At 37.0% G+C, this 17,955-nt stretch overlaps 1 protein-coding gene across 7 annotated transcripts in view; it reads right to left on the reverse strand.

Annotated features, from left to right (window-relative positions):
* The window catches only part of VPS13B (vacuolar protein sorting 13 homolog B), a 483,190-nt gene that overhangs the window by 226,791 nt on the left and 238,444 nt on the right, over positions 1-17,955 (reverse strand). For all 7 annotated transcript variants that reach the window (XM_087749030.1, XM_087749012.1, XM_087749022.1 and 4 more), the window contains 2 exons: positions 11,331-11,565; positions 963-1,183 (listed from right to left, as the gene is read on the reverse strand). In XM_087749030.1, coding sequence (XP_087605156.1) covers positions 963-1,183; positions 11,331-11,565 — 456 coding nt within the window. The remainder of the gene's footprint in view (positions 1-962; positions 1,184-11,330; positions 11,566-17,955) is intronic.

A 17,955-nucleotide genomic window follows, 5' to 3' on the forward strand; every position in this document is an offset into this window, starting at 1 on the left:
CGTGGAATGAGGCAAGGGAAAAATTGTGTGCAACTGAGAAACATATTGCAATGAGTACACCGGCCACCTTAGCTTTAGTATTCCCAGACCTAGGCCATGGGTCCATATATCTTTAGAAATGTGATGTGCTGTCTATCAGACCAAAATTATAACGCTCTGTGTTCTTTCCCTTTCCTTCTATTAAGTGAAGCAATAAACAGTCTATTTTGTCCTTGACTTCCTTTGAAAAAATCTTACATATATGGCTAAAACTTTGGAGCAGACAGCATATGAAGGCAGAGCCCGACTCAGACCTCAACAGATTTGCAATTCCCGACAACAAGAGTGTTCTCTCCAGCACCACTGGAAATGTTGCAACTGTCAGGAAACTGTTACTGAAGTTGCAGTAAAGATTACTCAATATTTTGCATAGAAAACCTACTCTACTTGGAACTACAGCAAACTTGATCCAGGTCAGTAAAATTTAGGGTGCACTTTCTGAAAATCTAGCAACACCTTTGCCTTTTAATGAACATAAATGAAGTGGTAACTTTTATTTACGCACATTCATCTGGTTTTTTCCCTTTAATAAAGGATACCATTATTTGCCTCAAAAACATTTTATGTTCAAATAAATGTTAGTTCTATGAAAATATGGTAAAAAATTACATTAAACCACTTCAATATATGAATCCACGGTGACAGCAGAACAGCACTATAGCATTTAACAGTACATCTGCAATTCATTTCACTCCATCAGCCCAAAGATGCATTTATACTGCAGCTATTACATTTTGAGAAGAGTTTAAATTACAAAACTTGAGAGAGCTTCAAAGCAAATCTTAATCTAAGCACCTTGATCTTGATGGCCCAGTTAAAAAAAAATTAAGATAGAAGAGACCCTCTTCAACAAAATGCAAAACAATTGTACTTACATAGAGTTATTTTTAATTTCCTTTCATAAATCAATTAAACGTACCAACCTGGGGGTTGGAGCATTTTATTTCAAGGGATTCAAGGTCGACATGGAGGCAGACAACAAACGAGTGTCTGGATTCTGGCCCCGACGCAAGCAGTTTCTGTGAAGTAACAGCTAAAGTAGAAGTACAGCCCATTGGTTCCACTAAATTAAGTGTCATCTGTTGTCCAAGAAGAGTATATATACTGAAATGATGCAGACTAACAGTCCACGGAAAAGCATCACCTAATGATAAAAAAGAAGGAAAAACAGTTAAATAATTGCATAATAAAAATTAGGCTGTTATTTTCTCAAAACTCAGTAAAGGCCTTATCCTAAAGTCCCTTAGAAGTCAGCAAGTGAAATCAACAACCATTAAATTGATCCCAAAGTCTCACAAATATAATTCAACTATCAGTTCCATTCTATATCTCAAGATCTAAACAATAGCAGTACATTTTTTTACAACTTTTAAAAAATTGAAATCCATTGGGAATTTTAACCCCAAACTGTGAACAAACGTATACAACATAGTCTTTAAAGAACATCCTTTTTGCTTTATACGATTTTCCTCAACCTGAGGAGTATGCTGAAACCACTCCCCACTTATTTTGGCATATGGATGGCAGAGACAGTTCCTTACATTATATACTTATACTTGTTTAGAGGTTTGAATACTAAAAATGAAAATTATGTTTCTTTCAAAAATTGACAGCTTGCATCTCAACGGAGTGGTGCCACAGAGTAAAGCCTATCTCAATGCATTGCTCAGGTAAGTGCAGCTCTTTCCACTGCCTCCACTTAACTTCCTAGGAACAGAATGGTGACGGATTTTGTAAAAACAAATTACTATAGACATACACTGAACACTTCATTTTTATATTTAGGAGGGAGCCTACCCAGAGAAGTGCCTGGCAGCCTACCATGAATCATTACCAAGAATAATCAGTAACAGTGTCCAGCTGAAAAACAAAATAGCTGGAACTTCAGTACAATCTGTTTTCTTTAGATTGTCAATAGATGGGAAAAAAAAAAAAAAAGGAAAAGTGTATATTCTGTGGACCAAGCAGGTCCACAGAAGGAATTATTTGGGTAGGTCTTCAAAAGGCCAACAGGAACTCTTTTTAGTGAGAAAAAGTCTTCAACAGCCCTACCAGCTAGAGTTGAAAGGAACTGAGAACACAGACTATGGAAACTGAAGCAGAATCCCTGTGGTGGGTTTGACCTTGGCTGGCTGCCAGGTGCCCACCAAGCTGCTCTATCACTCTCCCCCCTCAATTGGACAGGGGAGAAAATATATGACGAAAGGCTCATGGGTTGAGATAAGGACAGGGAGATTACTCAGCAACTACCATCACGGGTAAAACAGACTCAATTTGGGGAAATTAATTTAATTTATTGCCAGTTAGCACCAGAGTAGGATAACGAGAAATAAGAACAAATCTAAAACTACCTTCCCTCCACCCCTCCCTTCTTCCTGGGCTCAGTTTCACTCCCAAATTCTCTACCTCCTCCCTGCTGAGTGGCGCAGGGGGACAAGGAATGGGGGTTGCGGTCAGTTCACCACACAGTTCACCACAGTTGTCTCTGCTGCTTCTTCCTCCTCGCACTCTTCCCCTGCTCTAGCGTAGGGTCCCGCCCACGGGAAACAATCCTTCACAAACTTCTCCAACATAGGGCCTTCCCACGGGCTTCAGTTCTTCACGAACTACTCCAGCATGGATTCTTTCCACGGGGTGCAGTCCTTCAGGAATGCATGTGGGTCCCCTGCAGGGTCACAGGTCCTGCCAGAAAACCTGCTCTAGCCTGGGCTCCTCTTCACAGGGCCACAGGTCCTGCCAGGAGCCTGATCCAGTGCAGGCTTCTCCACGGGGTCACAGCCTCCTTCAGGACTCATCCACCTGCTCCAGTGCGATGGGATCCTCCAAAGGGGGACAGGGGGGACAACCTGTGTCACTACAGTCTTCACCACAGGCTGCAGGGGAACCTCTGCTCCTCCCCCTCCTTCTTCACTGACCTCGGTTGTTTCTCTCGCATATTCTCACTCCTCTCTCCCAGCTGCTGTTGCACAGCAGGTTTTTTCCACTTCTTAAATATGTTATCCCAGAGGTGCTACCACCGTCAGTCATTGGCTCAGCCTTGGCCAGCAGCGGGTCTGTCTCGGAGCCAGCTGGAACTGGCTCTGTCCGACACGGGGGAAGCTTCTGGCATCTTCTCACAGAAGCCACCTCTGCAGTCCTCCCTGCTACCAAAACCTTGCCACGTAAATCCAGTACAATCCCATATATGATAACTAGGTCCTGGAGAAAGAATTTAGGCTCTGCAAGAGACACTGAACGAAAACCCAAAGAATGCTCAACAGAAGTGAGGAAAATGAGACAGTGAAAGATACATGGGTAATTCTCATTTTACCTGAAACAGATACCTTTTTTTGCTCTTTAGAAGTTCAAGAGCATAACATTTATTTCAGTTTTTTTTTTTTTTCCCCCTCTAAAGAAAGTCTTCGTCGTTCCATTTATTGGATTTTCTTCTGAGGAAGTTGGGCTTTTTTGTCCCCACTTGAATGATGAAAAGTCTGTGCCCAGCATGTGAATTTTCAATCCACCAGGAGAAACTGCCTGCCCCAATTCAAAGTAACATAAAAGTGGCTGGATGCAGTCTCAGATCCAAACAAAGCAGGCTGCTGAGCATCCATAAACCTCAGCCTGGGCTGAAATGGTCTTCATCTTTGTACAGAGCACATTCATTTGGAGGAAGAGAAGGAGAAAAGTTCTCCTTCCTATATTAAAATTCAGAAGATTATTTGGTATGAGGTTTTATTTTTTCAAGATGTGGGCCTGGAGTCATGGGTAAGAAGAGTCCAAATTAATCTAATAGCCTAGAAGCATGGTAGCTAGTCTTGAGAATCAGAATAGAAGATGGCAGACAAATACAAATGTACACTGGGAGTCTCACAAGGCAATAAAGAATTCAAACCAGTGTATTTAAATAATATATAGAGATTGTGCTTGCTGCCTGGTGTGGCCTATGGTCAACACTGTCCTGCTGAGAAATCACATCACTAAGAAATAGCACAAATTAAGTGTTAACTGTGATTATTTAAAAGAAATTTCAGGAAAGTTTTGAAATTAAACTAAAGTTGGAACCAAACATCCTTTTACCATATTAGTTTAATAAGAGTTCTATTGTTTCTTCCACAGGTGGCACCAGCAATAAATTTATATGGTCAGGAGTATATATCAGGAGAGTCTGTGTGCCTCATCCTAAGAAAGAACTGAAAACTTCAGTAGTTTATTTTGAAGCTATTGCATACTGAAGAATTCAGCTCAGCCAAAATAACTTGAAAATATTTTGGAAAGATTTCAGATTAGAAATTCAAAAGTAGTTAGCAATCTGTATTTTTTCCAAGTTCAGTCAGCCAAGAAATACAAAATATTAATTGTAATAGATGGAAAAAATTCAAATGCGAAGTCAACTCTAATGACATGCTTCTAATTACTACACATGAGCTTTGTTTTTCTCTGTGACCACCACAGTAAATTAACATTGTTTATATTTCATGGATTAGAAAGAAAGAATCTCCCAAGAAAATACTGAATGTTAACTCTGCTATGCTGCATACATTATCTACCTTAAAAGGAAAACACCAATCAAATTTTATCAATGTACAGAAACCACAGTATGCTGAACAAACACTGTAGTAAAGATATGGCAAATTTACAATTATAAAATTCCCCCTAATGTTATCAATTACCTCTTCTTCAGCTCCATACACACTATGTGACCATTCTAACATGACACTGGAACTGTCTACTTGATAAATACTCGTTTTGTTGTTGTTGCACCTATGTTTGCTTTATTTGTTTTTGGAAAAAAAAACCTTACTTGCATTCATTTGCAGATTGGTTTTATGAAACCAAGTGTCTAAACGTCAAAAGCAACATCATTTATAGCATTTATTTAAAAAAATGATTCATTAGTAGGAAGGAAGGAAAAGTTAGTGCCACGCTTGGCAGGTATTTTCTCTATACCTAACCTTCTCATCCATGTATATTATAATTTCGTCACCTAATTGCTGAGATTCTTTTACACTGAAATATTATAAGGAAACCTGACATTGCCTTCAGTGGAACTAGAGCTTGCCCCACATCTCCTATGGGCAATATTATAAAAGATACATATGAAAGAGCCCTAGTATGGTTGAAGATTCTGGTTAATTCCTGATCTACCACTCTCACAAATCCTTAATTTCTTCAAACATCACTACTGATTTAAGAAACTTGAAAATTTATTCATTAAGATATTTCAACTGCTTTGATAACTTCTTAAATTTATAAATATCACTTTCAGACCTTTGGCAGTCAACTGATGCAATCACCAGCCAATTTTCAAAGAACTGGCATTCATCATTTATCTGTTATTTGCAATAGTTTAGCGAGACTCCTTTCCTACAGGGTGTTTGAGTTATTTTTCCAATATATATAATTACAAATTTTTGCTATGTGCCAGCACTTTCTCTGGTAGTTATTTGATGCACTTTGTTTCTTAGTTAGAGTTAATGCTCATTATAAGCCTTTCCATATGCATGACATACAATACTGATAAATGTACTTAACTATTAATAATTGTTCTATGTTTGCTCTCACTTTTATATGACACTTCTCTTTATTTTAAAAACCAGATTGCAGAAGTGGCAGTTGTACACAGCGTAGTGTACACAGTGTTGACAGTTGTACAAAAGAGAAATTTTGTTTGTTTAAAACTAGTAATGGTAGGAAAGAGATCATGAAAGCTTTATCATGCATATGATCTGGGATCTATTCCCAGGCTTGCTAAAGGTATCCTGTGCAATTTTCAAAAAGCATGTTGACTACTACTGTCTTCATTTCCCTTTCTGTACCCGCAATACAGGGTCTTTACATGGATTTCCAATGCACTCACATTCTCATGCGACACGCAATGTTTAAAAGAAAAAGATATTGCAATCATTTCATGTTAGGTCATTATTGTACTTCCTCCCAGTCATGCAACAGGGAAGCAGTTGTATGGCTGCATAATCCTAGGTGCACCCAGTCGAAAGCCCTAAGGGCTGTGTGCCCAAGTCCAGAGCTTGCTTTCAGCAGATGAGATTTAGTTCCACCGACTTCAAATGTAAGCACAAACACAAAGGCTTTTATAACTTAAACCCAGCTACTAGAGAGCTCTAACAGCTGAACACAACATTAACAGGTTGTTTATGCAGAACTTCATTGCTATTCAGATAGTGAAGAATGTCACTAAAATGTGAGAAGAATTTTATAAGGTCATTAACCACAACAGATAAGTTAAATACAATAATTACCATGTTTTACAGATGGTGACATTGAATATAAACTTAAATAGCACACTATTTGAATGTCAAATATTCATCTCAATTGACAGAAATTGTTTTTCTGTATTATTATATTGACGTTATTATATTGAAGTTGGACATTTTTTTAATGCAAGACGATAACTTCTAAGAATGCCAACATACTGCTGCTCTACTTTATACATTTAACTGCCTTTTTTGCAGTTGAAATATATATGCTTCTATTATATCATCGTAGTTTATAACCAATACATTTCATTATAATTAATTCACACACAAGTATTACAAGCCCTAATTTTCTATTTCCCTACAAGTCAGTTGACAGCTTATTGAGTTTAAACATATGCTACAAAATCTGTGAGGTTATATAATTGACAAATTATTTCACAAACAAAAGCCATCTCTCAGATTTAAATGTTTGGAATACAGTGATTTACATGATTGTCAGTATACTGCTGTCCAGATGAGAATGCGAATATGATATCTAGCGATATCAACAACAATTGTAAGATATTTTGAATACTGGTTTCTAAAATGTATTTTAATGTGTCTTACCTAAATATCTATATTTTACTGTATCTGACCTAACCAAACATTTTTACAAAGATAGATTCATAAAAGTTACCAGCATGAACCCAATGAGGAACATTATACATGTTCCAGCTAAGGATTATTAAAAAAAAAAAAAAAAAAAAAGATTGAAGCAGGAAGAGCAGACTAAAAAACCAGTAACTAGTTAACTGGTTTAAAAATATGAGTGGAAGCCAGGAAAAGATTCTAAATTAAAATAATTAAAAATGTAAACTTCTAAACACAGGAAGATTTCATAGATGCCAAAAATATTCTCATTACTCTAAAACTTAGTGCTTTAGATAAAGCACAATTTTAGTTCCCTCCATGTCTTCAAGTTATTTTCCTATTATAACATTTTAAATTTTTGCTAGACAACTTAGCAGTCCAGAAGTCCTGATCATAACAACATATTTTGTCCAACTGTGAATTTACCACATTTTATCCTATCACTATAGGTTCGGAACTTAGAGAGTATATAGATGAATTGTCAAGTATTTGAAATTGGGTGTACACAAGCATCCACAGGAAGTCACAACTCGCCCTAAGCAGTTCTCTAAACATTTCAGTTCTGCTCAAACTGAGTTTCTAACTATTTAAATTCTTCTTTGTAACTATTTTACTTAAAGGGCAGCTACGAATAGTACAAAGGTCCCCCTCTTCAGAAGGAGCCAAAATGGAGAAGACAAGGGGCAACAGATACAAGTTGCACTGGGAGAGGTTTCATCTTGATATAAGAAACTTCTTACAGTAAGAACAATCATTCACCGGAACAATCTCCCCAGGGACATGGAGGTTTCCAAGATGCAACTGGACAGGGTGCTGGATAATCTCATCTAGGTTCCCTTTGCCATGAAAGGTTGGACCAGATGATCATTCAAGGTCCCTTCCAACCTGGGCTGCCCTATGATTCTGTGATTCTGTATTAACATTCTCAGTGAATACTACCTCACGGATCTATCGTTTGATTGATTTGAACTATAAAGATAATACTTAATGTAATTTAATAATTTTGTATGAACTTATTTAGTTGTATTTGTTATTCAACAGAAGTTCAACAGAATATCTCATTCTTTACATAAATAAATCCATTTCTGTTCATAAGTTACTTAGTATGACTGAGCTAAATTATGTTTCTGAATTGAAGTACAGTACTTAAAATGTTCTTTTAAGTATTCCTACAAAATACAATTACCTCAGAAATGTACCAGAGCTCTGAAAACAAATGGAAAGACCTGAATGTGGGATATTGTATAAGCTATTTTTACAGTATGTTGACATCTTGAGGTCAATAAGTCTCTGTGGCTAGGCTGCAGTATCCCCAAATGACAGTATGACTATGCTCCCTTTTCCTCCTCTTTTAGTTTTTCATGTAATAAGAAAAATACATGAGTAAGCACACAGCTTTCTTAAAAGTAACAATGAATCCTTGTAAACAAGCCTTTTACTTATATCTTCTTTATAAAAGAAGGAATGATTAAAAAAAAATAGTTTCCAGGAAAAGCAAGGTTGAATAAATATAATTTCAGAGAGATGGTAACATGTCTTAAGAATGGTGGTCTGTCTCTGCACAGGACTTCAGGGACATAATGCAAATTAAGAGACTCTCCCAATAAAAGTCCATACAAAGTGTTTACCTCTACATGGGAAGAAACAAAGAAGGTGACTTAAAAGCTTTGAAAAAACTTTTTAATAGTCTGTTTAAGGGGGAGTTTTGGCATGGGAGAAGGCAACAGCTCCATTAGAGAATCAAAAATATCAAGATTGTGAGAACTTCTGTTTGGCATTATTCCCAGAGCACAAAGCCACACACAAATAAATTCCTTACCATAGGCTTTATCCCAACCAGGGGGATTCTTTTCTCTCACTAGGATCTTTCCTTCAAATCTGCGTTTGACAAAATTCAAATGACTTCTTACTTTCATAAATGGTTTAAATTACATCATCAGTTTAAAACAAACAAAGGACTTTGGTTAAATTTATCTATCTTTTATCTGTCACTATGATTAGCAAATTAGATCACTACTACTGAAAGTTATTAGGAAAAACATATATACCTTTCTTTTTTTCTTCCTTTTTTTTTTTTCTTTTCAGTTGGCAGCATGTCTAAGATGACTTTCAGTATTAAAAACTACAATTTTATTTTTGTGGCTGTGAGTTAAGGTAAAATACAGGAAGGAGGAGAAGGATCCAATGTAAGTGGCAGAATAGAGGGAGAGGGAAAACACTGTTATAAATCCAAATGAATTTCAGATGGCGGGAGCAGGAGTAGCTCTTGAATGTGCTTTTGACTTAATTTTTCATAGCATACCCTTTATAATTGTTTATGTTTCAGCAGTAAGTATGCAGAAAACAGAATAATTTTCCCAGAAAATGTTGTCACAAAAGCAATGAAACAATTGCTGCATCTCCCTCTCTTCATCTTAGAATGAATACACAAACCCGCAACAATTCTTTCCAAATAATTTAGTTCAAGAATACAACAATGAACTAACAGTACACTAATGTACTCATTTTGGCTGGGATAGACTTCATTTTCTTCATAGTAGCTGGTATGGTGCTATGCTTTGGATTGGTGATGAAAACAGTGTTGATAACATGGGGATGTTTTAGTTATTGCTGAACAATGCTTGCACAGTGTTAAGGTGTTTTCTGCTTCTCACACCACCCCACCAGCAGAAGGCTGGAGGTGCACAAGAAGTTGGGAGGGGACACAGCTGGGACAGATGACCCCAACTGACCAAAGCGATATCCCATAGCATATGGCAACATGCTCAGCAATAAAAGCTGGGGGAAGGAGGAAGGGAGGCAACATTCAGAGTTATGGCATTCGTCTTCCCAAGTAACCATTACGTGTGATGCAGCCCTGCTTTCCCAGAAATGGCTGAATGCCTGCCTGCCAATTGGAAGCAGTGAATTAATTCCTTATTTTGCTTTGCTTGCACATGCAGTTTTTGCTTTACCTATTAAACTGTCTTTATCTCAACTCACGAGTATTCTCACTTTTACCCTTCCAATTCTCTCCCCATCCCGCTAAGGGGGAGTGAACGAGTGTCTGTGTGGGGCCGAGCTGCCTGCTGGGGTTAAACCACAACAACTGGCATTTCCATGAAATTTTAAACTTGGTTATAAGGCTAGATATCTCATGGATACCATTAACATAAACCCAAACCCCAAGACTCAAGACTGTTAGGGATACTTGCCTCACCTATTTCCAATAAACAATTTTTCATATGAATATCTGTAGAACAAGAATTTTACATCAGTATTCCTTCAGAATACTGCTGCAAATCCATTTACTTTGATCATTTCTAAGGGGTCTATTTTGAAAAAAATCATATTGAACATAAGCAGCTTGTTTTCACTTGCTAGGTCCTTTACAGCTTATCCCCTCCTTTCATTTCTCAATCAGTTGCAGAATGTTAAAAGCTGATTCTCCCTCAAATTGGTCTACAACTCAAACCTCTACCATAGAATCATAGAATGGTTTGGGTTGGAAGCAACCTTAAAGATCATCTAGTTCCAACCCCCCTGTCATGGGCAGGGACACCTTTCACTGGGTTGCTCAAAGCCCCATCCAACCTGCCCTCAAATATTAGCTTTTCAAATAAGAACTACCGTACTTTTTTTTTTAAACACTCATACAAGCCTTCTCAATTTTTGTCTTCAAATCTCTACAAAATCCTTGCTACAATCCCTATAAATACAAAACAGAACACAATTGTTGCATATCATGCTGACCAATAAAGTCTCATTCTTTTGATAGTCTGCTATATTTATAAATTTTTTTCTCGTCTTACACTGAATCATAGAACATCTCAAGCTGGAAGGGACCCATAAGGATCGTCAAGTCCAGGTCCTTGCAGGACTACCTAAAACTAAACCATATGACTAAGAGCATCATCCAGATGCTCCTTGAACTCTGACAGGCTTGGTGCCATATGACTGCTTTCCTGAGGAGCCTGTTCCAGTGACCGACCACTCTCTCAGTGAAGAACCTTTACCTAATGTCCAGTCTGAATGTTAGATCGAAGACTTCCCCCACTCCCAGCAAAGCTAGAATGAGGAGTTTTTCCTAACCTGCCTCCATTCTGCCTTGGAATTCATAACTCACTGCCCCCTCCTGTTGTGTCAAACCAACTGTGGCTACACGCTAACTCGAATGACAAAACCAGTGAAGGTAAAAATCGCACTTCTGAATTCTTTTGGCTTCACCAAACATACAAAACATATCACAGAATGATGATAACAGTGTCACTCACACACGTCGAAATGTCACTCTTTGATGATGAGTTTCACTTTGATCTCTGTGGGGCAAACCCAGTCATTAGTATTTCTAGCCATCAATAATACATAACATACTGCTAAAAAAGCAGCACAACATCAGAAGGTTTCAAAATAAAATGAAGATAATTTTCAAAACTGTTCAAAATGGAAATTAAAGAGTAAGCTTTTTTGAGTTTATCTCAGTACCTTCTTCCACGATGGGTCGCAGCACAACAAATGGGATTTCCTGCAATGGTTCCATGTGTTTGTGTCCAGCACTCATGATCTTTATCTGGGGCAAGCAGACGACAAGTGTGCCAGGCATACTGGCCTGCCCATGGTACCAGCTTCGCACAGTCCCGGGGATGTCGCCTGATACAATAGTACTTGGGGAAGGCAGGCTGTCGTTTGGAAGGAATATACAACAAGATTGCACTTCAAGCTGAAAAAACAAAGCCAAGAAAGATTTCTCAGAAACAGATTACCATTTTTTCCCCACGATGTGGAGTATTCCTCGTGGTACAAAATCTCAAGTTACCCATCCATCGCAGTTGACTGAATATAGTCTTAGCTTTTGGTTGAATTAAGAGGAAAGATGACACAGAATGTTGGAAAATAATATATTATTGTAAATTATGATTATGGGAGGGGACGGAAGAAAAAGTGTGATTTTGGTCTGTAAATTTGATCAGAAAGGTGTTGCTATATAAACCGTACATACATCTATCTACATTTCCACAGCTTTTTACAAGAAGCGTAATTGAGTCAGAAAACATTCTCACAATAAAGCTGAGAAAGCCCTCTTTTTGCAGTTCATTAGCTTTTGTTAACAATAGCTAAACTTCTAGAACTAACCAACATTTTATTAGCTATACTTTATAAAAAGACTTCTATAAAGACCTGTTTCAGGGAAAATTCTGTCTTTACTTTGTAGTCAACAGTAACTAGCCTGCTGTCCTGGGTTCAGCTGGGATAGAGTTAATTTTCTTCTTAGTAGCTGGTATAGAGCTGTGTTTTGGGTTTAGGATGAGAATAATGTTGATAACACACTGATGTTTTGCTTCTTGCTAAGTAGTGCTAAGCTGTTGCTAAATAGTCGCTAAGAAGTGCTTACACTGATCAAGGACTTTACAGCTTCCCATGCTCTACCGGGTGCACAAGAAGCTGGGAGGGGGCACAGCCAGGGGGGCTGACCCAGACTGGCCAAAGGGCTACTCCATACCGTATGGCATCACGCTCAGTATATAAACTGGGGGAAGAAGAAGGAAGGGGACGTTCGGCATGATGGCGTTTGTCTTCCCAAGTAACCACTACGCGTGATGGAGCCCTGCTCTCCTGGGGATGGCAGAACACCTGCCTGCCCATGGGAAGCAGTGAATGAATTCCTTGTTTTGCTTTGTTTGCGTGCACGGCTTTTGCTTTACCTATTTAACTGTTCTATTTTATTTTACTTCAATTATTAAACTGTTCTTATCTCAACCCACGAGTTTTCTCCCCTTTTACCCTTCCGATTCTCTCCCCCATCCCACCGGGGGGGAGTGAGTGAGCAGCTGCGTGGTGCTTAGTTGCTAGCTGGGGTTAAACCACGACACATGTCCAAAAAGGTTAATCATCAGATAAACTAGGAAAAATACAAACTTTAGTGAAAAACTGACTTTAAAACAAACGGATAGGCACATACATACACAAAGAGAAAGAGAAACGAATAAAGTTCACAAAGTTTATACAGCTTTTGTCCTGTTTCCATTGCAAACCAGAAGCAGTGCATATCGTTTCATATGAATTAGCACTTTTTTGCCCTTTATTTTCACGCAATGCTGTTACCCTGAAACATTTCTAACCATTCTGCCATCTCCTTATGAACTTCAAGCAAGACTGAGTGAGCCCAAACCAAGAACTGAACTCATCACTACTTGTTAACTGAGAGGCGGTGTAAGCTGCAGACTGTTAGTCTTCTTTGGCTCTCACAAGTAATATTCTGCACCTGGATATCAAATAGCCCTAATGGCCTGCACACTTGAATGCTTTGTTAAGTGAGTACAAACTATGATTCAGTTCATTTCTTCACATTGTTTGGAAAAGTCGTGTACAAAATGTTGGACACGAAATGTTATTTGTAGCTGTGATAAAAGAACATTTGTTTGCTGTAAACTTACGTAATAGAGTCTTTCAATTTGACATCATTAAAGACCTCACAGCTTAAAACTGATAACCAAGGTTTGTACTCCATACCTTCCTCTGAAGGCTACAAGTCCCTCAAGACCGCAATAGTGATTTGCAATAGAGCTGGAATTCCTCAGCACCGTAAGTACTTTGCCAGCTTAGTGAGGAGAGAACAGATATTCATCTTTATTTCAGCATTTTTGTGCCCTTTTGCTTAGACAAAATGACAAGAATTCACTGCAGAAAAATAAAAGTAGAATTTTGCAAAAATAAATACATTGTTACATAAAGTCTGTGTTTGTTTCTAGTTTTAGACCTGTTTGAGTTGTAAAATGAAGTTAATTACATCTTTGGTAAGTAGTTTATTGATCCAAGGTTGCAGAGTGTACTTTATTTATACTGGATGAAAAGCAACAGTGTATTGTTACAGATGTAATAGATTTGGATTTTTTTTTTTAACTGGTAAATCAGTCATTGTGTCAATTTGCAAAGATTTTTACAGTGACACATTAGATCGTTTTCTGGTCTATTAGTAATAGGTTACAGGTCAAGCCATTGTGGGATAATGATAAATAGATGACAAAAGAACTTATGATCAGTATAACTTTTGTTTTATCAGTGTATTTGCTGAGTAAACAGTTTATAACAAATCACCCATTCTTCATATATATATATATCTCCATGATGATTAACATCAAATGCTGTCTGAATATACAAACCATGTGGTAATAATAATCCAAAAATTCCACCAACTTGGAGAGATACTATACTTCATCACATTACCAGCAGCAGGATCTATAGGAGATGTTTTACAAAGTACTCTTGAGAAGAGATCTCAATACTCAGTGGAGTTTTTACACTTAATTTACAGTTCAGTACAGCTTTGTACTGAAGACAAGTTCTTCAGATCATTTTTGTTTTATTTTACTTTGCTGTATCAAGAATATTGAAGTGGAATCACAACAGCTTCACTCCTTCAAATGCCTAAGGGAAATTCCTGTTTACATCGGCATTACTTTGGCATTCATTTTCAAACAACCGAATGGGAGTTGGACCATGAATTTTGATGGGGTTTACATGATAGCATCAGGCCCTCCATACGCAATATTATAAATTTCCTTGCAGATATGGTTTCCTTACTTGTGTTTCATTTAAAGTTTCATATGAGTAAATGAATTTTGCAAAACATTATTGCAGGATTTCAAAGGCCAACACAATGAACATATGCCAAAATTCCACATTTTAGGGCAAATCATGCAATTATTGTAATTACATAAGAAATTGCCAACTTGGATGCACAAGGGCCCAATAAGTGTAAAACTGAATTGCACCTGTTGAACTTCTCAGAGGCAGGTTCTGCTTACTCACAACTATCAACTTTAATGGAATCTGTGTACGTTTATCTGACAGAATCTGGAGATCTGTCTATTAACAAGTTCCAGTGAAGGAACAGAAGAGTACACCTAAAATGATGGCATTATAAGTTGGACAAAAGTGAGAACGTGTGCTGCAGATTGCTTCACCAATTGGGAAGTGCTTTAAAATATATGTAATCCAAATATCTTAAAATTAAACTACATCAATAGCATATATTAAAGCTATCATATAAATCTTTTTACACTTTTTAAATAACTGTTAAACTGTGTGTCTAAAATTGTGAATTTAATGTAAAATGTAACTGATTTATGTAACTGAATATAAACCTGCAGCAGTAAATCTTGCATTAATGTAAGGATCTGACAATCCAAGGGAAAGAAAATGAAGTAATCTGCCAGTAAGAAGTCCTCAAGCTGGGGGTCAGATCCTGTTCATGGAAACCATCTGGTTGGGACCCTCCAAGCCACACCAAACACAAATGATCTTTTAAAAAAATATCCTATTCATTAATGCTTCGCAGCTGCACTGAGTGTTACTTCATTTTTCCATGGCAACATCCTCTCTGTTTCAAGGATCTTATTTCAGTTTTGGTAGCAACGTGTTCTTTTGCCAATACTGAACACATTCATGTGTTAAAGAGAAGGAATTATTACAAATTCTTGAAACAGAATCACCCCCTATTTTCATTTCTATTATGTCAAGGCCTATACATGCTAAGTAACATATACTAATGATAAACCAATGAAGTAAGCAGTATTTTCCCTTCTACTTTTTAAAAGTTACGCAAAGCATATTGCTCTAAGCTTTTACTAATATATAAGCCTAAAAAAGTGCAATGACTAAGACCTCTGTTGTATATAAAGGAAAGTATTAAGTTACTGGAATAAATGGAGTATTTTTAATGCATGTTTTATAAAAAGAGAATGTTGCTCGATAGAGAGAACAGTGAAATATATACTGCAGAAGAATTAGGTCTTCCTAACTAGAGGAGGGCAGGTGGGAAGGAGTTAAACAAGTGACACACCATAGTTACCCTGCACAAGCGCAACGAAGAGGGACAGGTTGTACAACAGTCTTTACAGCCTTTCATGATAGTGAAACCCACATTTCCCACATTTTATAGCTATATAAACCAATTAGAGGCATTGAAGATGACCCACAAGGTGACACTCACGTAAGGGTGTCTCCTGGGAAACGGCCTCTCTCCGCATTAATCATCATCCATCATATGCTCTCATCAGAAAGGCTAACGTGTTTTTCTGGGAGTTTCAGATACAGAATATGATCTCGCAGTGACTCCCAAAACTGCAAAGAACCACCATTACACATCTCATGTAGGGGTTCTGGTGCGGTCATTATTGTAAGACCTCAGCCTCTGACATCCAAATTAGCCCTACCCAGTTAGACCATCTGCAGTTGAGCCAGACACACTCTGTTAGAATTTTAAAAGGCAGGCCAGAAATCCATGTTTTGAAGTTAGACAAAAAGTAAAAAATATATAAATGGAAAGCAGAGCACATGAGTAAGAGAGCAGGCTACCTGTACATACAAACGAGTATAATAAGCATCAGCTGCATTTCCTCTGACCACTTAAAACACAACGTCTTTGCACTACGCAGCATTCCTATTCTTCTCTAAGAAAGCTTGATTTTTAAAAGTTTTCATTTAGTTATGGAAAATTTCATTTCTTGTCAGTTTGTGGTAAGTAACCAACTTAAGAAATCATCCTATCTCATAACTGCTCGAAGCTGTAACTGCTAAGTTACAAGTCACAGAATCTCTTCCTGACCCATGAATAAAGACCACTGTTCAAAGAACAGAAACTCTAGTCAATCTCATCCTTATGTTTCTGTTCTTTCAATCAATGTTTCACTTTGACTAAGACTTTGTACAAGTTATATGCTTTAAAGAAAATACTATTTTCAATAATTTCAGGAAAGAGACTCATTTTTTCAAATAATTTCAGGGATATTTAAAGGCATGTGGAATATCTGGCTAAGTTTTATATGTAATAATTACACTCTTATTTAGTTAGCATTCCTTGCAACATTACTCATTAATTCATTTGCTTTTAATACAGATCCTTCATTATTCTCACTGGAATTCAGCATTAACAACCAATTAAAAATAATTGTGTTTATACTGCTCCACAATTTTAGCAACTATTAATACGAAGAACACGTGAAAAGTGAGTATTACCCTGCTACACAGTGTAACTGCCAAAAAGACTTCAAGGCTGCATATAAAATCCTACAACAACTAAATAATAAAAACAACTTTTTATAGTTAAATATGAAAGTCTTTTCACTTAAATACTAATAGCTTACCACAACTCCAACGGACAAAATCTTCATGCAATATTCTATGACGAGCAAGCCAGGGCTAGGGCTAAGCAAGTACCAGCTCTGGATCCAAAATAAACTTTCCAGTTACTTTGGTTCCAAACACATTTACTTACTCAAACTTCCACTAAAAGAATAATCCTTTGATGATTTTAAGTTATGAAGTTCTGTTTTATCTGACGACAACTACAGACTTTTCTGTTCTACAATCGTGTTAATAAAAGAACCAGGAACATGAAAATAGCTTTAGAAAAAACCTTAGAGTCTAAGTACTCCAGCATTTAACCAGACAAAATATTCTAGAAATTTGCCTTTTTCATGCCAAATGACAATAAAATACAGAAAATGTATGAATTTAACATATATTTATGTGTTTAATAAAATGCATATTATGTTTAATAAAATAAATATATCATACTGTACTTGAATTGAAAAACAGAGCCATAACCCTCATCTTCTTACCCTCTATACATTGCCATGCACAAATTTCAGCTTTCCCATTTAGGCTGGTATTGAGGGGAAAAAGCTATATATCTATACGCATTTGTGTCTTGAAAAATATATTTAATTGAAACAGACAGAAGGACTACTAGTAATAATAAAAAGAACTGCAAGCATATCTAGAAATCCTTCATATTTCACTAAGGAGGACTACTGCATATTTGTTTGGAAGCACATTCTTGGACTTTTCCTGTGGTGTTTCTTTGGAGTCTGTTGAAACTTTTCACTGGTAACATGTAACGTCCTTCTAGCAAGATACTGGCGTATACTTTACCAAGTATGATCAATGGATAAGGATAAAACATATCAGAAGTGTGTAAGCTGTTGTATGAATTCATAGGGCCATTTAATTTTAGCATAGATAAAAACTAAAAATATGATTTCATCTTCATAATGATGAAAACTGAAAGCATGAGTACCTTACCAAAAAACCCTGTAAAAAGTAAATA

Source organism: Nipponia nippon, unplaced genomic scaffold (assembly GCF_047370975.1).
Source record: "Nipponia nippon isolate SJK-2023a ecotype South Korea unplaced genomic scaffold, ASM4737097v1 scaffold_1, whole genome shotgun sequence".
NCBI classification, from domain to species: Eukaryota; Metazoa; Chordata; class Aves; order Pelecaniformes; family Threskiornithidae; genus Nipponia; species Nipponia nippon.